At 44.7% G+C, this 26,824-nt stretch overlaps 1 protein-coding gene across 1 annotated transcript in view; it reads left to right on the forward strand.

Moving 5' to 3' along the window:
• Positions 1 to 25,265, forward strand: part of LOC141132736 (E3 ubiquitin-protein ligase TRIM21-like) — a 44,347-nt gene extending 19,082 nt beyond the window's left edge. Inside the window, exon 2 of the mRNA XM_073621505.1 lies at positions 22,008 to 25,265. Within this exon, the coding sequence (XP_073477606.1) occupies positions 22,173 to 23,780 (1,608 nt within the window). The 5' untranslated portion in view covers positions 22,008 to 22,172 and the 3' untranslated portion in view covers positions 23,781 to 25,265. The remainder of the gene's footprint in view (positions 1 to 22,007) is intronic.
• The last annotated feature ends 1,559 nt before the right edge of the window (positions 25,266 to 26,824 follow it).

Raw genomic sequence — 26,824 nt, forward strand, 5'->3', positions numbered from 1 at the left:
CTTAAAGAAAATGACAATATTAACCTTATTGATGTTTATCATGTTTTTTTTTTTTTTTTTCTAGGCTTGCCAAAACATGCTATTTTAAATGATTAGTTAAGACTAATAAATAAAAATAACAATAATAGTAATTGTAATAATATGTTCCAGCAGTGGACCTGCAATTTACGTGAAATCATCCATACTCTCGCATACAAATGCGCACTTTTTCTGAACATACAAAACTATGTCGTGCCGAGATTGGTTAGCATTGGGTCAACATTTCTCAATAAACTAGTCCATAGGACTGTGTATTTTTCTGAACATACAGAACTACTATATGTTGTGCCCAGATTGCACAATCCGATTGGGTAGTGTACGGATAATATTTTTTTGTGTACACTTTAGCTAAATTGAGGTAAATTCTTCAGTACGTTACAATGGACAAGGAAGCATTCAGACAAATCAAATTAGTGAACACAATTACCCAAACCCATGAAGTTAAATATAGATGTGACATCGCCTACTTGTATGTTCAAACAATTTTTCTTTTATACAAAACACATGAGATAACAACAGATTTTACGAAATACGTGGCCAAACATAAAGACAAGCTTCTCCATTATTGCTAGAACCTCCATATCCCTCTTGGGGATGGAGTTCACCAGAGCTTCACAGGTTGCCACTGGAGTCCTCTTCCACTCCTCCATGATGACATCACAGAGCTGGTGGATATTAGAGACCTTGCTTTCATCCACCTTCTGTTTGAGGATGCCCCACAAATGCTCAATAGGGTTTTGGTCTGGAGACATGCTTGGCCAGTCCATCACCTTTACCCTCAGCTTCTTTAGCAAAGCAGTGGTCATCTTGGAGGTGTTTTTGGGGTAGGGATGCACCGAATCGGTTTTTTGGTGCCGAAACCGATACCAAAAATGAAAAATACACTAGGCCGGAAACCGATACCGAAACAGCACAGATACCGAAAGTGACTGTTTTTTTTAAATATTTTTATACAGGAGATTGTCAGAGACCAGGGACATGGTACAGGAGATTGTCAGTGACTGCAGACACATTACAGGAGATGGTCAGAGACTGGGGACATGGTAGAGGAGATGGTCAGAGACTGCAGACATGATACAGGAGATGGTCAGAGACTGCAGACATAGTACAGGAGAGGGTCCAAGACTGCAGACATGATACAACAGATCAATGCATCCTCACCAGTGCCCGTCATGCATCCTCACCAGTGCCCGTCATGCAGCCTCACCAGTGCCCGTCATGCAGCCTCACCTGTGCCCGTCATGCAGCCTCACCAGTGCCTGTCATGCAGCCCGCATTTGCCCCTCAGATGCAGCCCACATGTGCCCATAAGATGCAGCCTCACCTGTGCCCGTCATGCAGCTTGCCCGTGCCCGTCATGCAGCTTGCCAGTTCCTGAATCAGAGCAGCGATCTCCTTGTGTCACGGAGCTGCATTTGAATTGCCCAGGTCGCAGTAACAATGTCCCGCCTCCTGTAATCCCATGTCCCACCATTGGATCAGTGTGCCGACTGTCACAGGAGGTGGGACATTGTTACTGCGGTCTGTGTAGTTAAGCTCCGTGACACAACGGAGATTGCGGCGAGGAGGGAGGGAGGAGAAGAGAGGAGAGGACTGCGGCGCGCTGCGCCAGAAGGACACCCCCGTAATGGGCGGAACCAGGGATGGGGCCCCGCCCCCATTTTCGGTGGCATTATCGGCGAGATTTCCTTTTCGCATTTTCGGCCGATATGTTTCGCTATGCATCACTAGTTTGGGGTCATTGTCATGTTGGAATACTGCCCTGTCTCCAAAGGGAGGGGATCCTGCTGTGCTTTATATGTTGACATTCATGGCTCCCTCAATGAACTGTAGCTCCCCAGTGCCGGCAGCATCATGCAGCCCCAGACCATGACACTCCCAAGTGAACATGTCCAAATTGGGCCCAATTAGCCATTTTTCCTCCCTGGTGTCATGTGACTCCTTAGTGTTACAAGGTCTCAGGTATGAATGGGGAGCAAGTGTGTTAAATTTGGTGTTAACCCTCTCACTCTCTCATACTGGTCACTGAAAGTTCAACGTGGCACCTCATGGCAAAGGTAAAAAAGGCAGTGCAGCGCAAAACATACAATAACAACATATTAAATAATGAAAGAGTCCATAATGTTCACATAAAGATGAATAATACACACCACAACGTGTCCAAATGAATGCTTCTATGGATGAGATACAAGGTGATCACGTGACACCTTCCACCAGCGATATTCCTAGCAGCTCACCTCAATGAATAGACTCCTGAGTAAATCAGACTGGTCACACAGGCAGTTCCCTCACAAGGGGTATAACGGCTGGATCACTGGTTATGCTGAACGCTGGAGAGGAGTGTAGTCTAATGATAATTAAATCCCTTGTGCTCTGACCATAAGCTCCGGTTCACTTGTACATGAAATAGAATTCAGTAGTCTCCATCCTACAAGGAGGAGAGCTTCTGGCATCAATCAACATCAAGGATGCATAACTGCATGTACCTATCTTCCCCGCTCATCAGAAATATCTGTGTTTCGAAGTGAAAAACCTTAATTTTCAGTTTGTAGCTCTGCCTTTTTCGGTCTAGCTCAGTGTTTCTCAACTCCAGTCCTCAGGACCCACCAACAGGTCAGGTTTGCAAGATAGCTGAAATACATCACAGGTGATATCACTTGCTGCTCAGTAATCGCAGTATTCTAGTCTGCATCTCCCCCAAGGTAATACTTAAAATCTGGCCTGTTGGTGGGTCCCGAGGACTGGAGTTGAGAACCACTGGTCTAGCTCCTGCACCTCGGGTCTGGCCAGATTAAGGGCCCAAGGTATAATGATTATAGCTTACCTAGACGACCTGCTCTTGATAGATCGGTCGGTAGCCTGCTTAGACCAAAGCATGGTCACCACAGTCAACTACCTGCAATACCTAAGTTGAGTCCTCAACCTAGAGAAATCTTCTTTAAAGCCAGTAAGAAGACTAGAGTACTTGGGTCTGGTTATAGATACAACCCAGAAGAGGGTGTTTTTACCCCAGGCAAAGATCAGCGCTATAAAGGAGCTGTTTCAGGTAGTCAGGTCGAAGAAGGATCCTTCTATTCACCTTTGCATGAGATTGTTGGGAAAGATGGTGGCTTCATTCAAAGCGGTTCCCTATGCTGAGTTTCATTCAAGACTGCTGCAAAACAGTATCCTGTCTGCCCGGAACAAGAAGGTCCAGTCGCTAGATTTTTCAATGCGTTTGTTGCCAAAAACGCGCCAGAGCCTCAGTTGGTGGTTGATACCTGAGAAAAGGGGAAATCCTTTTTACCAGTTACCTGCAAGGTGGTAACAACAGATGCCAGCCTTTCAAGGTTGGGGAGCAGTCCTGGAGGAGACAACTGTCCAAGGGAAATTGTCCAGAACCGAGAGGACCTTGCCCATCAACATTCTAGAGCAGGGGTCTCAAACTCAAATTGCCTGAGGGCCACATGACAAGTTTTCATATCCCATGGGGGGCCGCATGCAAACTTTTAAAACTTCAAAAGCAATGAACTATACCAGCAATAATATACTATACTATACCCAGCACTGGTGTCAGCAAACGCATTATACCCAGTACTGGTGTCCGTAAGCGCATTATTAACCCAGCATTGGTGTCAGCAAACGCATTATTAACTACCCAGCATTACCCCTCCCACACTGCACAAATAGCCACACACTGCACAAATAGCCCCACACTCCATAAAATACCCCCCACACTCCATAAAATACCCCCCACACTCCATAAAATACCCCCCACACTCCATAAAATACCCCCACACTACACAATTACCCCCCACACTGCACAATCACCCTCCACACTGCATAAAATACCCCCCACACTGCACAAATTTCTACCCCAGTCACCCCACTAAGGACTTTGCCTCAGTGTGATGGCTCACTCACCTCTCCTGGCAGTCAGGATCATCTGCCTCCCAAATCCTCTCCTCCTGGCTTCCATACAGGCCTAGTGACAGGGGACCCAGAGAACACAATCTCCCGCCCTGAGGTGGCAGCAGGACCCTGGTTTGGAGCTCTGGTCGATCGTCAATGCCTAGGTGGGCGGATCGATGAGCGGATCCTTCCTCCGCTCCATTCTCAGCTCTGTTCTCTCTCTGGGCTGCAGCAGCGTGCAGCGGAGAGGACAGAAGAGATGGAGAGGTAAAGCCGATGGCCGATATATGATGACAATTTTTGTGGCCGATATTTTAGGCCGATTTGAAAAAAAAAAAACCTCACCCACTCCACTCCTCCCTGCTTGCTCCTGTCACTCTACCAAACACTTGATGTCCTCAGTACAGATGGCACTGGTTGGCTTAGGCAGGTGGCACTGGCAGGTGACACTGTCTGTCACTGGCAGGTGGCACTGGCAGGTGGCACGTTGCACTGTTTGGAGGGTGCACTGATTGGCACTGACAGATGGCACTGGCAGGTGGCACTGATTGGCAATGGCACTGGCAGGTGGCACTTATTGGCAGTGGCACTGGTTGGCACTGGAAGGTGGCACTGGCAGGCATTGGCAAGTGGCACTGGTTTGAAACTGGCAGGTGGCACTGGTTTGGAACTGGCAGGTGGCACTATTGGCACTGACAGGTGGCACTGATTGGCGTGGCACTGGCAGGTGGCACTGATTGGCGTGGCACTGGCAGGTGGCACTGATTGGCGTGGCACTGGCAGGTGGTGGCAGGTGGCACTGGCAAGCACTGGTTGGCACTGGCAGGTGGCACTGATTGGCGTGGCACTTGCAGGTGGCGGAAGGTGGCACTGGCAGGTGGCTTTGATTGGCAGGGGCACTGGTTGGCGGTGGCACTGGCAGGCACTGGTTGGTGGTGGCACTGATTGGCGGTGGCAGGTGGCACTGGCAGGTGGTACTGGTTGGAGGTGGCAGGTGGCAATGGCAGACTGGTTGGCACTGGCAGGTGGCACTGATTGGCAGTGGCACTGGCAGCTGGCACTGACAGATGGCACTGACAGATGGCACTGATTGGCACAGGCAGGTGCCACTGGCAGGTTTCACAGTGAGCGGAGTGTAACAGTGTGTGAAACTGACAAGGAGCTGTCCACACTCAGCGCTTGATGCTTGTGTGAAGCTGACACGTAGCACAGAGGAGAGAGACAGAGGGATCTGTCAGAATTGAGGTTGATGTCGGGGTGGGCGGGACCCGGCCGAGGTGGGCGGGGCCAGCAGCTGTCAAACACCAGCCAATGATTGGGCTGCTTAAGAAAAGGGGCGGGCCACATACACGTAGCTGCCCGCCCAGATCCCATTGGCTGGTGTTTGATATTGGCCGGGTCCCGCCCACCCCCGACATCAACCTCAAATCTGACAGATCCCTCTGTCTCTCTCCTCCTGTTACGTGTCAGTTTCACACAAGCATCAAGCGCTGAGTGTGGAGAAGGAAGGAAGAGCAGCGGCCAGTGCTATATATCGACCTAATGGCCAAATATCGGTCGACCTCTAGTCCTTTATCAGCCCTGCCTGCGGGCCATTTTTAACCGGTCCGCGGGCCGCAAATGGCCCGCGGGCCGGTACTTTGAGACCCCTGTTCTAGAGAATGCCTGGACATTCAGGTTGCGGAATTGTCCTGTTAGGATCCAATCCGACAATGCCACAGTAGTGGCTTATATCAATCACCAAGGGGGCACCAGAAGTCATGCAGCCCAGGGAGAGGTAAACAATATCCTAGCCTGGGCAGAAAAGCATGTCCTGTGCATATCGCCAATCTTAATTCCAGGGGTAGAGAATTGGCAGGTGGACTTTTTAAGTCACCAGCAGTTGTTTCCAGGGGAATGGTCTCTTCACCCCGACTTCTTCCGGGATATATGCCAGAGATGAGATCCCGGATGTAGATCTGTTTGTATCCAGGTTCAACAACAAAGTTGACAACTTTGTGTCAAGAACAAGGGATCCACTCGCATACTGAACAGATGCATTGGTGACTCTGTGGGATCAGTTCTCACTGATTTATGCATTCCCTCCTATTCTGCTGCTACCCCGACTTCTTCGCAGGATCAAGCAGGAAAGGAAGTCGGTAGTTCTTGTGGCCCCAGCATGGCCCAGAAGATCTTGGTATGGAGAGATTGCAAAAATGGCGGTAGGGGCCCCATGGCCCCTACCACCATATACAGACCTGCTATTACAGAGACCAGTTTTCCATCCTACCTTACAAACGCTAAATTTAACGGTTTGGCTATTGAAACCCACATTCTGAAGAATCGTGGGCTTTCAGGCTCAGTGATATCTACCGTGATTAATGCAAGGAAGCCAGCTTCCAGAGTCATTTATTATAGAGTCACATTTTTTGAGGCCCTGGCACACCAGGACAGTAGAAACACCTACAAAATGACCACATTTTTGGAAGCAAACACCCCCAAAGTATTTTCTAAGAGGCATGGCGAGTGTTTTTAATACTTAATTTTTTGCCAGAAGTTTACAAAGTCGTCAAATGTATTAAGATATTTCCCACACACAACATGGACATACTTATAAATACACTTCAAAGCACATTCTGCTACTTCTCCCGAGTGTGGCATTAACACGTGTGAGACTTTCAATGTCTGGATTGATTATGTACTGGACATTGTATCTTGTGTATCACAAATCAGCCAATTGTATCAAAACCAATGTACTGTAATGGTCACCCGTGTACAAGTATAAAAAAACTAAATTGCAGCGCTAATAGTGAATTAAAACAAAAAGTCCAAGGTAAAGACCAAATAAAGTGCAATGCTCCTTTGTTAGGCAATAATAATCATATGGAAAATCAATAAAGTCCATTAAAGTGCAGTACTCCTTTAAATATGCAGGAATGGAAGAAATGACATCTCACTAGACAAAGATGCTGTCTCAATCAAGAGAACAGCACACACGCTTTTTACAATAAAATGAAGATGTGATTCTTCATCTAGATCCGCTTATGATGTCTAATGTCACTTTCAGAGGGAATATATAACCAAGCAGTATGCAGCCCACTGTGCTCAACAGGGAAGGATGGATGGATCCAAACAATCCCTCCAATATCCTCCTTATCCAGGATTCTCAGTCAGATAGTTTTAGGGGACACTCAGCCGCTCACACCACCACATGACACCAGTAAGCAAAAAAACAAGGTGTAGTCATTTTTATTAGCTTATAAAACAGCAATATAGCAGCCAGACAAAAAGTTGGTATATATGATTAAAATGCTTCTGCGGGGTCCAACGGGTTAAAGCAGGTGGTGAGGAGGTGTTACACTACCTCTTTACTGGCTGTCAAATTGTCTCTGAAGAACAATCCGAAAATGGATGGTTCTTCAGAGAGCATCGCACATGTAAACAAGTCCTTATGGTAACACTATGGCTGCTGTAAGGATGATCAGAGACACTATATCTGGTGTGGCAGTAATCGGAGACACTTGGGACTGGTGTGGCAGTGATTAGGGACAATATGACTGGTGTGGCAGTGATAAGGGACACTGGGACTGGTGTGGCAATGATAACAGACACTGGAACTGGTGTGGTGGAGATCAGGGGCAACATAACTGGTGTGGAAGTGATCAGGGACACTGTAACTGGTGTGGCTGTGATTATGGACAGTATGACTGGTGTGGTGGTGATCTCTGATATTGTATCTGGTGTGGCGGTGACTAGGAACAATATGGCTGGTTCAGCAGTGATATGGGACACTAAAGCCGCATACACACGAGCGGAATGTCCGACAGAAAAAGTCAGACGGAAGCTTTTCATCGTCTATTCCGATCGTGTGTATGCCTCATCGGACTTTTTTTAAAAAAAATTCTGACGGACCTACAAGTGGAACTGTTCAAAATATTTCCGTCGGAACCAATTCCTATCGGGAAAACCGATCATCTGTATGTTGTTCTGACGGACCAAAAACGATGCATGCTCTGAAGCAAGTACGAGACGGAAGCTATTGGCTACTGGCTATTGAACTTCCTTTTTCTAGGCCCTTCGTAAATGTTCTTGTACGTCACCGCGTTCTGGACGGTCGGACTTTGGTTTGACCGTGTGTAGGCAAGACCGCTTGAATGGAATTCCGTCTGAGAAACCTTCGGAGTTTATATACATATATGTGAACCTGGCATACTGATCTCAATGCCAGTGTCTTGCAGAGAAAGTTCCCCCGGCGGATAAGGACCCCCCTGTACTGCGCAGGCGCAGCGCTTGCGCAGTACAAACGACTAGGAGCCGCCGAAAATTGCCGAAGATGAAAAACTTCAATCGGCTGTACACGGCGCCTGCGCCCTGGGTCCAGGTTGAAGCCCCACCATCAAAGTGGACCTAGAGGGAGAATAAAAAAGTGCAGAGCGAAGCGAGGCCGTGCCTGAAGCGTGGCGAGCGAAGCGAGCCCGCAAGGGGCCCTCTTACAGGCGCCGTGTACAGCTGATTTCTATTCTATTCGGCTTCGGCTGTTTCCGCCGGCTCCTACTGCACAAGCGCTGCGCCTGCGCAGTAGAGGGGGGTCCTTATCCGCCGAGGGGAACTTTCTCGGCAGAACACCGGCACAGTGAAAGAAGTGTGTGAACACATCTCTTATGGCAGGGCCGTTAAGAGGGAGATCTTATCCATCATCCTGGCTGCACACAGAGCAATAATGCTAATGTGCATGGGGTGAGTATGGTGTGCGCATGCCTATGATTACATGGTACAAGGCCGCTGTGATTGGCCCTGATACCATGTGATCACTGTGTCCGATCAGAGAGATCACACATTAGTAAAAATGGCATTATGAATGACAGCCTTCTTTACAATAAAAATATATATTTTTATCTTAAAATAGAGACATAGTTTAAAAATATACTTAAAGTGAGTGTAAAGGATCGTTTGTTATTTCTTTTAAATAACAAACATGTCATACTTACCTCCACTGTGCAGTTCATTTTGCACAGAGTGGCCCCGGACATCCTCTTCTGGGGTCCCCTGTGGCTCTCGTAGCTCCTCCTCGCATCGGATAACCCCCTAGGAGAAGCGCTCTCCTGAAGGGGGTTACTTTACGGGCGCGCTCCCAAGTCCAGCATTTGCGCCCACAGACGTGAATGCCGGACTCGGCACCCGCGTCATTGGATTTGATTGACAACAGCGGGAGCCAATGACTGCGCTGCTATCAATCTATCCAATCAAGAGCCGGGACCCAGTGGAGAGAGGAAGAGCTCGTCCCCGTCGAAGAGATGAAGAGGCTCAGGTAAGTAAAACGGTGGGGCCGGGGGGCTGGTGACTGCCAGGTGTTTTTTCACTTTAATACATAGGATGTATTAAGGTGAAAAAACACAAGGGTTTACAACCCCTTTAAGGGTAAATCCACTTTTGTGTGTTAGGCTAAAAATAGCGCCTGCATAGCGCCTGTAAAGAGCCTCTCCTGTCTCCAGTGTGAAAGCCCCGAGTGCTTTCACACTGGAGCGGTGTGCTTGCAGGACGGTAAAAAAAGTCCTGCAAGCCGCATCTTTGCAGCGCCTGTAGGAGCGGTGCATTCACTGCTCCTAAAGCGCCCTGCCTATTGAAAACAATGGGGCAGCGCCACCAAACAGCCGGTGCAGCGACACTTTGGGGGCGGTTTTAACCCTTTTTCGGCCGCTAGCGGGGGTTTAAACCGCCCCGATAGCGGGCGAATAAAAACGTCCCGCCCCAGTGTGAAAGTAGCCTTAAGTATATTAAGATTAAATAAATAATTAATATAGACACATGCCAGATTTACATTCAATGTTATTTAAAATAACCATTCCTTTTCAAACTGCCGCTGCTGTCATTTTCTGCAGAGTCCATGCAGTATGGCTCTTGGATGCATTTTGCATACACAGCTGGTGAACACAACTGGTAAGTTATTCTATTGGTCAATCCACACTGGTCATTCCTCAAGCGTGATGATGCACTTCCGGTAATCGTAGTGCAATCGAAATCTTGTGCGCTCCATTTGGGTGTGTCCTGCGGTTCAGCCTGCATGTGTGAACCATCTTGGCCCCTTTTTTTATTGCAGTCCAGATTTTGCTAAATCAATTTGATATTACTTTTTAAAATTTTAACTAGTGTAATTTTGTTTTTTGGCTACTCTTCTACATTATTTTGATGTGCCTTTTGCGTAACATGAGCTAGTAGTTGATGAACAGTTGTATCATTTTTTTTTTTTGTATTATTTTTCACAGATTTTTGGTTGATATTCTGTCTCTATCATTTAAAATACACCTATGATAACAATTGTAGACCCTTCATTTCTTTGTAAGTGGGCAAACTTACAAAATCTGCAAAATAATTATTTTCTCCACTCTACATGAGTCACAGCCTTGAGCTATGAAGATCAGAATAAGCATTGCTCTCCCTATGCAGCATGCAATCAGACTGAATGTAATAAAGATAAGATGTGTTTTTTACTGGCTGCAATATTTAGAGACCTTTTTAGATTGTGATTCAGAAACAATAAATGATTGCCCTTTGGAACTAGTTACAGTGCAATAATAAACAAATATGTCTATACAATCATTTAATTCATCCTTGAGAAGCAATTGATCAAAATCATATTGATAGCTGTACAGGGCGGTACAGCAGGATCTAGGGGGAACTCAGTTCCACCACCTCTGGCTCAGGTCTTCTGCTCCCTGCTCACCACTATCACTTGGTAACACTGAAGTCCAGCTTCTGCATTTACAAGTGATAGCTCATCTCCCAGTAGCTCCTACAGGTCAGATCTCCTGCACAGATCCCACTAAGTGCCGGACAGGGACAAGGGAGATACAGAACAGGTGCCCAGGGTTCAGTGCAGTGATGGGCAGGAGAGGGTGCATGGTAGGCCGCACCCTCTGTGGTCTCCATTTTTTCCCTGGTGACCAGTTGATGCTCCTACTGCATAATCTCCCTTGCAAGTGACTGTAGTATTGTATAGTATGCTGGGAGGTACTACAGCCGGATAGGTGCTTCAGCTTAGTATTGCAACAAAGGTAAGATATACAGTATGACAGATGGTGGAGCTTTTAAGGAGGGGGGAGAAAATGAGGGCAGTGGAGGGAGGGGGTTGTATGCAGAGGGAAAAGCTACTATTTGATGCCATTTGGCAGGTATGGTTGAGTTCCTGCACCTATTCTCTGAGAAAAAAGCCCTGTGGACAAATCTATTTATTATTATTATTATTATTATTATTAAGCTGTATTAACTAGTAACTAGGGGACATGTAGTGTCCAGTCAGTGATACTTTTACAATGTTATCTTATTTGTTTTCTTTCATCGTGCTTTGTGTCATGTCTTGTGCTTGGAAGATGCTATTGTGCAACCTAGAATAGCATAATGGTAGGAATTATACAATGCTGTAGGCGGGGGTGATGCCAACTTGGTCAATTTTTCTAATGGTAGATCTGTAGGTAGGTGATCAGGTTTTAACATTTTGACTGAATTTTATTCATATCATTTTAGTAGTTCAATAGATTATTAAAGTGGTTCTAAAGCCCAAATATTTTTAACCTTACTGCATTCCCTGCAGTAAGGTAAAAAAAAATTTGGTAACAGTATCGCCCCTCACCCCCCTTATACTTGACTAAGTCCTCACTCAATCCTGTGCTGTGTCGGTCTGTAGCAGCTCTATCCTCTCACTTCTGATCTCACAAGCTTTGCTTTTGCCATTGACTTTCGCTGCTGTCAGTTAAATCCTGTGACACGGGAGTGGGGAATGAAGCCGAGCCACTCTGTCTGTGTCTATGGATGCAGGCAGCGTGGCTCGGGATCGAGCTAGCAGGTGTGCCATAATGGGAAAGGGCTTACAATGATTCCGCACCAAGAAGAGGAGCCATGAGCGCCGGGGGGGGGGGGGGGGCGCGGTGGACCCTTTTAAAAAGAAGGATCAGGGCCATTCCATTGCACAGGGCAGATAAGTACAGCATGTTTGTTATTCAAAAAAATAATAATTTTAAATCACTTTGTGTATGTCTAGACGAGATGGGTGGAAAACATAAAACATCTCTGAAATACATGAACATTTTTGTCTATTTATAAATGCTGCAAGTGCATAGCTCCCAACTGTACATCATTTTGAGGATTTGCCCCTTCAAATAAAATTCCTCTTTCAGCCTCAGTTGTCCGTCTTTTTGGTCTAGAGGTGACCTTGTTAAATAATGTATTATTTAACTACCAAAACTATTATACTTTGTCAATCCTTTCATCCATTCTCTAAGTTCCTACGTTTTGTTGTTTTGAACAATCAGTATAAAGGATATTAGTGGTAAAAAAAAGAACTTGTGGGTTTACCCAATCATTTTCTGCATATTCATCCTTTACGATCTGCAGAACTGGGGTGGGGGGGGCTTGTCCTTTGCCTTCATACGTTGCAGTGAAAGGTGTCCCTCTTTTCTATCTCAGAAAGTTGAGAGGTATGCAGGTACAGTAAAACGCTTATTCATCTGCCTAAAATCCCACGAACTTCTAACATCTCCCCTGCTGAAATACACCCCTCCTCCTCATCTCCATAATCTAAGCAGGAGGTGTTTTTAGTCCAGCAGTAAAGAATTGGGTAAGGCTGACATTTTATTTTCCAAGCATAAGAATGCTATTGCATTAATTCACAAGAGACTTCCCACACACTGTGTGTGGGGAAAGGGCTCTTGGGAGATGTATTTTTGGTGGGTGTGCCTTTGTCAGTAGGAAAGACCTAGTTTTTCCTGCTAATCCTTTCTCCCAGCAGTTGCCTCTGCAACAATTTTAGAAGTCTGGGAATGACAACATAGGAAGAGGGAAGAGGTAGGAAAGTAAGGAAATTTGGCAAATGCCTATACCAATCCTTTGGCCTTATTGACACGGTTGATGGTCCTAATGTTATAGGCATGTGGATGAGCATGTGGACAGGGCTTAGCACCCGATGTGGGTATCCTCGACTATACTCGCTAATGAGCTAGGAACATAGGCATGGGGCTCTGGTCATGCAGACATCAGCATTGAGGCGACACCCCAACTTAGGAGTGACCATTCTACTTGGTAGACCTAAACATTTTACAGTTTAAGTGGACCTTCAGTAATTTTTTCTTCTTTTATTCAATTAAACCTTAAGCCCTTGTACAATCATTGAGAATCAAAAATATAATTTGATTGAAGTAAATACCTTTTCTTTCTGTTCTTTCTCTTTCCTTGCGTGTAAATCGCCTAGGCTAGTGACGTAGTTTCCTGCATTTGCACTGACTCCCGGGAGATAAATGTCAGATCTCCCAGCAGTTCTCCCTTTTTTTTTTCTTTTCTTCCCACTCTCGTGAGAGTTTACTTAGAGGGGAGGGGGTGGGGAGGATGGAGCAGGACTAGGGGCGAGTGGAGTGGAGCAGGCCTGTGTTCCACTCACCAGCACAGCCATACTTGTGACCTCACCCCCAGTTGTTGTAATATGTTGGCCAATTTATAATGTATAATATTGGCCAATGTATAATATTGTATTGGAGTATGGGTTGAGCAGAAATTGCCCAAGCCAACTCAATTTTAAGATAACAGTTGAAGATCCTTTGATGTGCAAGTCTCATGCAAGTCTACCCAGGGGTGTGAGGTATGGGCTGTTAACCTAATTGAACATTTCAAAGGGTACATTGTTTAAAGGACCATAGAAGAAATATTTATTGATGGTAATTAGACCTGAGGGGGTAACAATGGGATCAGGGAGTGTTTTGGGTTGGCCTAGCGGAGGCTCCCTCCTGTGGGGCTAATATATCAGGGGGGCTTGTTGATATGCAGGAATGTAGGTATTCCAAGGGCTCAAAAGGGTGTTCTGTTTATCTAATTAATATATCTAAAGAGGACTTGTTGATGTTGATATGCTAATCAAAGTCCTAAATTGAAAGGCCAATCAAATTGCTCAGCCATTCAATGCCTGGTGAATATAACACGGCATTCAGTCTATAGGTTTAGTAAGTGAGGCTTGTGTGTGTAAGTTAGGCTTGTCTGTATGGGGGAGAGGCTTGTCTGTGTATGCACACTCAGACCTAAGAACATGGGACTTTGAATTATATCTCCTCTGTCGGATTTCTTTGTCATCTGTGGACTTTGGACTTTGTGCTGTGTTGGAAGTCAATAAAGTGCATCTCTCTGGAAGAATTGGGTTGCTGCGGAAGAGTACTTACATCATCATCATTATAATAATACTTACTTATTAATTATCTATACACCCAATATATATTAATATACCCGATCACTACACCAGTGACAGTCCGAGTTCCCGCCATTCTCTCAGCGCAGATCTCTGTTGCTATGAGCTTTAACGTTTTACTTTCACGTGGGTCTTAATGATAGTGTCCTCTATGATTAAGCCCCACATGGGTGAAATGTAATGGGAAGGTTCTTCTATGGGTGAAGAACAGAGCTTTAAGCCTTGTACACACTACTAGTTTTTTTTTACATTCAACCCAGCGGACTGAATGAAAAAAAATTCACAGCTCAGGTCAGAGCCGCTGTACTGACTATGCAATGTTAGTACATCATTCTCCCCTGCTGTTCTATTGTGTTCTGACAGGGGGATGGCCAGAACACTCCAGTCAGCACTCTCTACGCTTGGCTGAGAGTGCTGATCGGGAGCGGATTGGCAGACCTTTTTTGGTCATGCTCCTTCGACAGAAGCCACCCGAACGGCCAGCTTCTGTTGGACCAGCTGCAGTATACATGGGCCGATGCCACCAGACATTCACCCCTTTGTACTAGACTTTACAGGAGGAGAAACACTTCACTTCATGGGAGCTGCCTTCAAGTGCTTACTCACAGACTCCATGGACTACTATTAGTCAAAATATTTCAATATTGTTGTTTCTCTTGCTCCATCCAGGCGTGCTATTAGCCAGGTGGATCACTTCCCAGTTGATGTATGTTAAGCGCCAACCTTTTTCCCATTTGTATACTAGACTTTACAGTCTGCTGCTCCTGAGTGTAGCCGGGCGCCATTTTCCTGTAGTCTAAGCTACAATATTTTACACACACATATATAGTTCCATAATAGGTATGGTCAGGGCTTTTTTTTTCAGTGAGAACGTGGGGGAACGCAGTTCTGGCACCTCCAGCACTAACTGTATGTAGCAGGCATGTTGTAATGTAATTTCTCCTTTTGGCCACAAGATGGAGACAGAGAGATGCTGACTTGTCCTTCCAGAAAACCCAGAGACACAGAGGACACTGAAAAAAGGAGAGTTTCAGGAAGTGCTGACAGGAGAGGGAAGTACTGAGGTGATTGAAAGAGAGAGAGACAGGTTTTCCACACAGCACTACAGAGAGAATGCTGGTAGACTGCAGAGAGGGAAGGCTGAGGTGATTGAAATAGATAGAGACAGATTTCCACACAGAACTGCAGAGAGAGAGTGATGTCTGCAGAAGAAGAGAGAATGGAGGAGAGTTGATAGGACTGTGTGTTGAAACTCCATCTGAAAGAAGAAGAAAGAGCCACACTGTGTAGCGCCACCTGCTAGCCACGCTGTTCCTGAGACTACTTTGAGAGTGCTGACAGAAGGCTGAGGGGAGCCAGGAACAGTGACAACTACACGGTTCGCCACCGTTCAGCCCAGGCACCCTGCTCAGCAACCCAGTGCCACCCAGCAGAGACAATTCACACCGCTTCAGGGATCGCAATATCCATCCAGGTGTTCAGCCGGCCACCGTCCGGTCACCTTGCCAGTTTAGCTACCAGCCATCCTGATCGGCCGACAGGAGGTGATCCAGTGCCTTGCAGCATTGCTAGGAGCCTGAACCAGCATTTGGAATTTCCATTGTGTCATTGCACAGAGGATTAGTGAGCGAGTGAAAACACAAAACGTCCTTCTTAACATAGTACAGACACTGCATGCTGACACCTATTCCCTTTTTTAGTGTCAGAGGATGCTTGTTTGGTACTACCACTTTTAGCCATTCTAATCTTACCAACCACTACCCAACGGTATTTCCTAGAGAATTACTGTCTCACTTTGCTTGATTAAACCCACTCTCTTTTCAAAGGGCCCCAACGTTTGCTAGTAGAAGATATTAGTACTCTTCAACCCAGGACCCCCTTACGGAATTGTGATTACTGTACCTGTTAACCCATTTCTTCTTTTTGTGTTGTTACTTTCGATGGTGCTTGTGGCCCAGAAGGAGCTGAGAAGTTGACAAATCTTCTCTCCTCCCTCTCAGCGTCTGTGTTATGGGCATATAGACTACTGCCCTTTTCTAAATCTACAGTTGCTAAGTATTGAAGGTAGTCTTTTCTAATGTATTCTTTGGAGAAACGTTTAACAGTGTTGTAAGCTTCCATAAGCTTTTGCCGATCAGCCGCGGCAGTTTTACTGCGGCAGAATGGCACGGCTGGGTGAAACGACATGCCTTACATCGCTTCGCCTTTTGGCCACTAGGGGCGCACACGCCCGCAGCGTGTGCCCGGAGCCGATGTGAGTGCCCAGCGGGCGCAATGACTGCCGGGCTCCTACGATCGCTTGCGACAGAGCCAGAACCGAGATCTGTGAGTAAACACACAGATCACGTTTTTTTCAGGGGAGTAGAGACAGATCGTGTGTTTATACTATGTATGAACACCGATCTCTCTCTCTCTCTCCTCCTAGACAGTCCCATCCCCCCTATAGTTAGAACACACCTAGGGAACACAGTTAACCCCTTGATCGCCCCCTAGTGTTGACCCCATCCCTGCCAGTGACATTTATACAGTAATTAGTGCATTTTTATAGCACTGATCACTGTATAATTGTCAATGGTCCCAAAAATGTGTCAAAAGTGTCCAATTTGTCTGCCACAATATCGCAGGCCCAATAAAAAATCTCAGCTCACCGCCATTACTAGTAAAATAAAAAATAATAATAAAAATGCCATAAATCTATCCCCTATTTTGTAGACGCTATAACTTTTGCGCAAACCAATCAATATACGCTTATTGCGATTTTTTTTTTTTTACCAAAAATATGTAGAAGAATACATATCGGCCTAAACTGAGGAAACAATTTTTTGTTTTTTTTTATTAAAAATTTGGGATATTAACTATAGCAAAAACTAAAAGATATTGTGTTTTTTTTTCAAAATTGTTGCTCTTCTTTTGTTTATAGCGCAAGCTAGTTAAAGCGACGCAGTGCCGTATCGCAAAAAATGGCCTGGTCATTGAGCAGCCAAATCTTCTGGGGCTAAAGTGATAATCCACAGCCAGGATAACAGTTTTTTCCACATGCGTCCTTAAATGTGTTTGCAGTAATTTTATTTAACCAGGTGTGCCAGAGGGGCTGAGGTCATTCTTGGAGTTGAGGTGGAGATCAGAGAATTCAAATTCACCAAGCGGCTCCTTTGGGGGTGGCGCTACATGTATATAATAGCAAGGGGTGCGGGGGTGTGCTGGAGGGTATATTGAGGCTAGCTGCTAGGAGATTTATTGTCACTGGTGGGGATCTGTTTTTGTGTGAGGGTATATTGTTGCTGGTGGGGGATCTATTGTTGCGGGGGTCTTATGTTGCTGGTAGGGATCTACTATTAAGGGAGAGGTCTATTGTTGCTGGCTTATGAATGGTCTATTGATGCTCGCTGCTGGGAGATCTGTTGTTTCTGCCGTGGGGGTCTAATGTTGCTGGGGTGAACCTTTTGTTGCTGGAGGTGGTATTTTGTTGTGGGTGGTCCATTGCTGCTGTGTGTGTGTGTGTGTGTGTGGGGGGGGGGGGGTCTATTGTTGCTGGGAAACCTATTGTTCCTGGGGTGGTGTCCATTGTTGCTTATAGGATCTATTGTTGCTGGAGTGGGGTCCATTATTGCTGGGGGAGTCATTTGTTGTGTGAGGGCTCTATTGTTGCTGGGGTGGGGTCTACTGGTATCTATTGTTGCTGGCTCCATGGGATCTATTTAACTGCTTTTCTGGTTATTAGGCAAGAACAAATTCAATACAAATTATTTAGCACCACAAAATGATACTTGGGGCAGTACTGGGAGGTGGGTAAGGGGTGGAACCAAGGGATGTGTCGGAGGAGGGTAAAAACGGGTGCGGAGACGAGAGGGGACTTAGAAGGGGGGATTTCCTGCACCTATTCTCAGAGAAAAAAAGCCCTGGGTGTGGTTCAATAAACACCAGTCCATCAAGTTCACCTTAAGAACGTACACATTCTTTGTGTGACTTTATTTATTAAAGTGGCAATAGTAATTTTTTTAGATACTTATATAACTTATATGCAATAGCTGTTTTTTTTTCTATAAATTTCCTTATTTCAGTCTACTTTTTAAACTGTCCTCCAGTTGCGCTGATGCGCACCCACCCTATTTGTTCTCCCTGTGCCTCTGGGGCCTATTGAGCCTCATAGGAGTCTCCTCTACATGTGCACTCCTGCTGTGTAGTAGAGCTGTACATACAGCTGTTCAGAGTGCCACACACATGGGCAGAACAGAGCCGCTGTCAATTACTGCTGTGGAGGAGGAGGGAAAGGCATGGCTTTTGCTCTGTGTGTCCCTGAAAGGTGCTCTGAAGTTGTAGTTCATAGCAGCAGCATGTGGGTGGGGCTTCGGCGCCCTAGTGGGGAAACTGCGCCCGCCAATGCCTGCAGCACAGGCCCAGAGCTGCTTTTATGTGAAATCAACATTAAGGCGGAAATCCAACTGGGAAGCAGGCAGCACTTGCACAGTTAACTCTCTCTTGTTCCATGGCTGTTATACTTGACACTTCCCCTCTTTTAGAGTACACCACCCCTAGGTGTGCAGCATTTAGGAGCAGGTATTACTGAGCCTGTACCGGTTTCCACCAATCCAGCAGTTCATGTCACCTCTTTCCCAGTGACTAATCCCATGGTTACTATGTGATACAGGAAATGCTCTTTCTCTCCAACCTTCCTGCTTGCTCTGTCTTCTGGGGCCCCTCTGCATCTCTTCTTCCTCTGTGACCTCAGGCTGGGTCACACAATGTGCCAGGGGTCTGGTCCCAAAGACTGCTAGTTGAGGTACCAATCGCTTAACCCCCTTCACTACCAGAGTGGCCTTGGCCTCTGCAATGTCACTCGTCTCCTGGCTGATTGGCTGCTTTGCATGTGACACAACACTCTAGTCCTTGGCAACAAGACAGCTTCTTCTGGACAGCACTCTGTGTGTTAGGCCCATGTACTCTCTTCCTCTAACTCAGTACCCTTGTGTGTTGCAAGCCCTGTTCTTTTCATACGCTGTGCATGCACCCCTTTAAGAGACCTCAGACCAGGGAAAGCAAGTGAACAAATAAAGATCCTATACTGAGACAGTTGCTGATAACAGTACAGTGCTCAAAAGACATTCCCAACACAGTTCCTACACAAAGCTCTTCTAGTGCCCCATAATGTGTGCGTACCTTAGGCAGAAGCTAGGTCAATAAGGCAATCCCTTTTTATCGCAAGAGTCTCTTTAGCGTAGGCAATAATCCACAAGAGGTAGTGCAAGTCCCTTAGCGTCTATGATTGGTAGGAACCTATTAAGGCAGTAAGTCCATGATTAACCGCTACAAGTCAATGGGGTCTCCAGACTCAAGACCCTCACCAGGAACCCCAATTGGGCTCCCATCACCCCCCAAAAGGGTGATCACTCTAGAAGAGTAACAGGCTACATTTTGGCAGTATTTCAGGAGGCTACAGCCCCTTTTTATGTGGGTTGACCTGTAGGAGGTGGTAACCTTGCAAAAAATGGCGAGAAAACGTTAAGCCTTACAGCCTGATTACCCCAGCTCACAGGTCAACCTAAGGACACAGTGCAACATCAAGACACTGTAACTTTTTGCACCTGGCTGGCTCAGGTAACATGAGTGCACCAGCACAGACAAGGAACACAGGAAGACATGTTAAAGTGATGCTAAAGTCTTGATTTTTTTTTGTTTAAAAATAACAAACATGTTTATACTTGCCTGCTCTGTGTAGTGGTTTTGCACAGAGCAGCCCAGATCCTCCTCTTCTCGGGTCTCTCGCCGGCCCTCCTGGCCCCCAGTGTTAATTTTGGCAGCAAATTTCGATTTAGTTTTAGTCTTAGGACTAAAATGGCATTTTAGTTTTAGTCCCACTTAAGTCTTCTGCAATTGTTTTAGATTTAGTCGACTAAATCTCCAGTACATTTTAGTCAACTAAAATGTCCTACCTTTTAGTCGACTAAAATCTCCAGTACATTTTAGTCGACTAAAACTCATTTTAGTCATCTGAAATTGAATGGGTGTAATTAAATTGTAATGCATTAGTTAACATTTCTCTACAATTTCCAAATTCATTATATACTGCTGGAGTAAAAAATCTCATGTGTTATTATTTAAAGAGGGAGTCCCGCAAAATTTTTTTTTTTTTAAAGTCAGCAGCTACAAATACTGCAGCTGCTGACTTTTAAAACATGTACACTTACCTGTCACAGGGTCCAGCGATGTCGGCACCCAAGGCCGAACCATCCCTCAGTCATCGGATGCTGCCACCGCCATCTTCGGTATGGGTACCAGGAAATGAAGCCTTGCGGCTTCACTTCCCGGTTCCCTACAGCGCATACGCGAGTCACACAGTGCAATCTGAATGGTCCGAGCTATCTCTGAGACCCGTGTGTGTCCCAGTAGACAGCGCGGCGGGAGGGGAAGAGGTATAGACTCCCGACGGGAAGAGGTATAGACCCCCTATGTCTTAGACAGGTATCTGCACCCCCCTTCCCCCTGAAAGGTGCCAAATGTGACACCGGAGGGGGGGAGGGTTCCGAAAAGCGGAGGTTCAATTTTTGTGTGAACCTCCGCTTTAAGGTATTGAGGTATGAATATGCACTAAAGACCAATGTTTTGCAGTCAAATTTCAATTTAGTTTTAGTCTTAGTCTTTTGACTAAAATGCCATTTTAATTTTAGTCCCATTTTAATCTTTTGACTAAAATGCCATTTTAGTTTTAGTCGTATTTTAGTCATCTCAATTGTTTAATCGACTAAAATAGTATTCATTTAGTCGACTAAAATGTTTTAGTCATTTTAGTCGACAAAATTAACACTGCTGACCCCTCCCTCCTGCTGAGTGTCCCCACAGCAAGCAGCTTGCTATTGGTTCACCTGAGCCGAGCTGCTGCTCTGTGTGTCCATTCAGACAGGGAGCCCCCTCTCTTTCATTGGCTCACTCACTTTGACAGCAGCGGGAGCCAATGGTGTCCTTCTGCTGTCTCAGCCAATGAGGAGAGGGAGGGAGTCCCGGATAGCAAGCCTCTTGTGCAACATTGCTGGTTTGAGATGGGTTCAGGTAAGTATTAGGGGGGCTGAGGGGGGCCGCTGCACACAGAAGGTTTTTTTATCCTAATGCATAGAATGCATTAAAGTGGTTGGAAAGGCAGGTTTTTTTATCTTAATGCATTGTATGCATTAAGATAAAAAACCTACGGTGTGTAGCAGCCCCCCTAATACTTACCTGAGCCCCAGCTCTATCCAGCGATGTGCACGAGTGCCTCGGCCATCTGGGACTCCCGTTCTGATTGGCTGAGACATAGCAGTATCGCCATTGGCTCTCGCTGCTGTCATTCAAAGTCAGTTAGCCAATCGGGAAAGAGAGGGGACGGGCCGAACCTCTGCTCTATGTCTGAATGGACACACTGAGCTGTGGCTTGGCTCGACAGGAGGGAGGGGGCAGGAGCACCGAAGAGGGACCTGAGAAGAGGAAGATCCAGGCTGCTCTGTGCAAAACCATTACACAGAGCAGGTAAGTATGACATGTTTGTTATTTACAAAGAAAAAAAAAGCAAGACTTTAGTCTCTCTTTAAGATAAAAAAACCCTCTGCCTTTACAACCATTTTAACCTCTAATAGGCATCTGCCCACGGGTGTGCATTCTTACAGGACTTTATAGGTCCTGCCAGCACAGGGAGCACAAATAAAATAGGTGTGTGTGTCAGTATGGCCGGGGCACAGTTTAAAAAGTAAGCTCCCAGGAGGAAATTTTATAGAAAAAAAATCAGCTACTACATATATGTTATTATATTAGTGTCTGTTTTAATAAAAATTAGTTATGCAAATAGGAAATGCTTGTTACAAATGTATCAAATCTTAATGGCATTACCTTTTATTCTTTATCTAAACAGGCAGCTTTGACAGCGGGATACACTTATCAAGGTTTCCTTTATGTAAATAATCCTGTGAATGCTGCATATGCTGCATGAGTCACAGCCCCAGCCTCACCCTGAATACAAAAAACGCAGCCTCTGCAATCTAAAACTTGAAACCTCATCTTCCCTCTGCTGTCAGGGATGGCGTCTGCTGATCTGCGAAAGCTGCTGGAATGTTCTGGTTGTCAGAACATTTACACCGATCCTGTTATGCTAAATTGTGGACATAACTTCTGCCGGGTCTGTATTGATCGTGTATTGGATACACAGGGGGAATCTGGAGCTTATTCCTGTCCTGAATGCAGAGAGAAGTTCCAGGAGCGGCCTGCACTGCACCAGAACATAACACTGTGTAACATCGTCGAAAATGTCCTGTCTACTCTGCCAGATCAGGAGTGTGGTATTCCCTGTACTTACTGTATTCATTTTGCTGTGCCTGCTGTCAAATTCTGTCTGCTGTGTGAAGCTTCTCTGTGCAGTAATCACTTGAAGGTCCACAGCAAGTCACAAGAACACGTCTTATCTGACCCCACAACCTCTCCGGAGGACAGAAAAAGCTCCCTCCATAAGAAGGTCCTGGAATATAAATCCACTGAGCATTCTGAATCTGTTCGTGTGTCCTGCTGTCTGATCACAATACAAAAAGGTGACCAGGTCGAGTCACTAAATGAAATCTCTGAGAAGATGAAGAAGATGAGAAATATTCAGCAGAAACTGATGACAAAGAAAGAGGAGATGGAGAAAAGAGTGCAAAATCTGCAGGAACACCAGAGGAAAGTAAAGAAAAAAGCGGACGTCGAAATAAAAAGAGTAATTGACTTGTTTACGGAACTCAGGAGACAACAGGACGACCTGGAGAGCAGAGTCCTGGGTGAAATCTCCAGGCAGGAAAATCAGCATTCTCTTTTAATTTCAGATATGGTCCAGCAGATAGAAACAAAGAAGGACGAGTTAACTAGGAGGATGAATCGAATTGAAGAACTGTGTACCGTGACGGATCCACTGAGTATCCCACAGGAATTGGACACAGGTGACTTGTGTGATACTGGGGATGAAGATAATAAGGACACAGAGACATTTGCTGAACAACTACAAACCGATGGTGACCTGAATGTGACCCAGATCTCGCACATATTACACAAAGGTTTAGCTGATGTAATAACAGGCATTATTGGGGGGATCTATATACAGGAAGCTATAGACATTTTGCTGGATGTAAACTCTGCTACCCATAATGTTCATATATCAGATGATATGAAAACTGCAACCTTGATGGGAAACCAAAATCGTCCAGAAACACCAGAGGCATTTCAGTATTATCCTCAGGTTATAAGCAGAGGGACCTTCAACTCAGGGAGACATTACTGGGAGGTGGACATCAGGGGATCCCATTATTGGAAAATTGGTGTCTGCTATCCTAGTATACAAAGAAAAGGAGGAAAAAGGGGTGAAGGAGGCCTGTCTGGTCTTCAGGAAATTGGATATAATGACAAGTCTTGGGTAATGGAGAGGTGGAATACAGACTATTTTATGATACACGATCACAGCAGGTTCCAGTTACCTGATATTATCACAGGTGATAAGATTAGGGTATTACTGGATTACGAGGCTGGGCAGATCTCATTTTATGATCTGGGTGACCCAATCCGCCTCGTGCACACCTACATTGCCACCTTCACTGAGCCCCTCCATGCTGCTCTTCTAATTTGGGATGATTATGGTTTTTTAAAAATATGTAGTGGCAATTGACATTTCCATTTGAAACTGGTAACCTCATAGGAAAAGGGGATTGAATTTACAGCCAATGGAAACATTGGCACTTCGGGAGTCGTAAAAACGTGCTGTTAGGTCAATCTTAACCAACTCCTGTGGCCAAGAGCCAATACTTGTGATGGGGGCCCAATCACAGAAGCTGGCTGAGATTTATACAATAGAGGAACTCAGATTTCAGGGCTCCCTAGGTGTTCAGCAAGAGACCCCCTAGGCAAATGCAAATAAGATATGTTGGGCTGGTGGCTCCATTCAGACCTTGATTATAACGGGACCCACAATCAATGACAGCTGTTGGGTATTCTAGATACCTGTTTTCCAGCACCAATTTAGTTAGCGGCTTTAAGATTTCATGTGGCCAAATGTGGAGAACCATAAAGAAAGATACTGCCATTGCATTTGATCGCAGTCCAATCTCACTGACCCTCTGTCCTCCACTTTCCAGCCACACTCCTTTTACCACTTCCTCCACAATTCAGTCTTATTACTTCTTTATTTCTATCTTTTATCATCTGTTCCCACTGCCCCCATATATTAGTTCATGCCCTCCTGATCTATGCTCTTAAAGTGTATATATAGTGAAAACTTCTTACTTTTTTTTTATTTTTTACTTTCGCATAGAGTAGGGAAGGGTACCATCACCTGGTAGGTTATGTATTGTTGTCTGTGCCCCACTGGGGAGATTTCCTAATTTGCTTCCTGTCCTGGAAACGCAACAGGAAATTAAAAAAAAAAAAAGGAATACAAAAAAGGGAAAATGAAAGGGAATTCCCATCTTAGGTTGGCTACATATACAATTTTCTTATTCATTTTCTTTAGATTTACCTTTAACTATGTAGTACAAGAGCCTGCCTGATTGCATACCATTTGAAAGTGTTTGGGTTTGACCTCATATTATGTGGTTTTGGTAAATCTAAAGGAAGATTTTACAAGAAAATAGTATAATGTGTAGCCAGCTTAGGACAATTGTTCCCCCCCACCTCCTACTCTAGTGACAGCTGTAAAAATTGGGATTTCCCATCACTCTCTAGTCATCAGGATAAGCCAGGAGGGTGTGTAAAATGTGTACATTGCATTTTGTGTAATCAGTTATGCATTTATATACAGTATATTTAAATGAAAATGATTTGAAATAAAACTTAACAGACGATCTATTCCTCCTCTAACCAATTAAAAACTGGAAAAAAAAATATTTCTTTACATACACTTTAATATATAAAATGAACTGAAATGGCAGAGTTATTCTGAGCTGATGTGATCTAAGATATTTGTTAATTAATTATTATCTGTTCACAAATACATACAAATGGGCTACTGCACAAGAGACTCGGATTTCCTGTATGACTGCTATCGGAGCGCCCGTCTCCCTGTACGGCCAGATTACAGACATTAAAAGTTGTTGAAGATGCTTTTTTTTTTAATTTCTTGTGAAATGTGAATTGAATAATAAAGAAAATACAGATATATGCAGGTAAGTGGCATTCATTTTACATTTTAATCCTAAAATTTGTAGGCTTATTCAATATATTAGCACAAGAGAAAACTCTTGTGCTAATACTATATTTATAATACACGAAGCATGGTAGCCATAGAAATTGATAGGAACTTTTAACTAGTTTGATCTCAGTCAAGCAAATTCTCATGGAATAGCCTGTATCTGTATTGCTGAGATTTCTTATTTAAAATTAAACATAAAGAGTATGTCAGGGCAAAAAAAAAAATGCTATACATGCATTTTATGTTTTATGTCTTAAAAAACCCTACAAGTACAGAGAAATACTTGTTGATCTGCCAGAAATGCACTCAGTACTGAAGTCCTGTTTGTGGGCTGACAACACACAGCATTTTTGTGGACTGAGTGGTGTCAGCCCTACCAAGTGTCTTTTGCTAAACTACTGAATCCCCCTTTCCTTCTCCATATCTGCATCGCCTAAAAAGTCATTGGGGTCAATTCATTAGGCTTTATCGAATGCGGTAAGGGTATCATGTTACTCATTTGCATAAATTATTGCATGCGGTAAATAGAGTTCAATTCGTTTAAAAAAAAAAAGAAATAAAACAAGATCCCCAGGTGGCGGACTTTTAAGGCACGAAATGGTAAAAAGGTATATTCTAATATGAAAAGTATTTATTGAAATATGAAAAATACACAACATTTAATAAAAAACATGTTGAGAATAAACATTCCAGTGCTGTCATACAAATCAGAATACATATAATGGACTAGTGTTTCCTGTACCCAACGTGTTTCGGAGTGAAAATGTAATCCTCCTTCTTCAGGGGTATAGTTTAAAGAAGAAACTCAGTATTATAGACTGGAAGTCACAATTGTTTGAAAACATAGAGGTGCCAAGAGGAGTTGTTTCCAAATTGCTTGAGCCACAGAGTTCAATATGCAGGCATACCTCAAGAACATGAAAATGCCTGGCCCCATATGTGCTGGTCCAGCTCTCCCACACAACACCAACCCAGAGGAGGGGAAGCAGAGGACCCACTGGGGCTGAAAAGCAGGAAGGAATCCTGCACAGTGGTGCGTGAAAATGACTTGGCTGCGTTGCTATTTGTGTGGTAAGAAAAACGCAACAAGAGGAGAGGCTGTCTGCGAATGCCACAGCTGTGGGAATAATGTGACCATTCGCTCCAGCACCCAGCCCAGAACACAGACAGCAGACAGCCTCTCCTCTTTTTTATTTTTTGCGCTATAAACAAAAAAGAGCAGAATTTTTGAATAAAAAACAATATTCTTTACATTCCGCTATAAAACATTCCCAATAAAAAAAATTTCTTCATCAGTTTTGGCCAATATGTATTCTGTTACATATTTATGGTAAAAAAAAATCCCAATAAGTGTTTATTGATTGGTTTGCGCAAAAGTTATCCCATCAAACTATGGGTTAGATTTATGGCATTTTTCATTTAATTCTATTTTCTACTAGTAATTGGGTGATCAGTGATTTTTATCGGGACTGCGACATTGTGGTGGACAAATCTGACCCTAAGACCCCTTTTACACTGAGGCGTTT

The sequence above is a fragment of the Aquarana catesbeiana genome, linkage group LG03 (genome assembly GCF_042186555.1).
Source record: "Aquarana catesbeiana isolate 2022-GZ linkage group LG03, ASM4218655v1, whole genome shotgun sequence".
Lineage (NCBI taxonomy): Eukaryota > Metazoa > Chordata > Amphibia > Anura > Ranidae > Aquarana > Aquarana catesbeiana.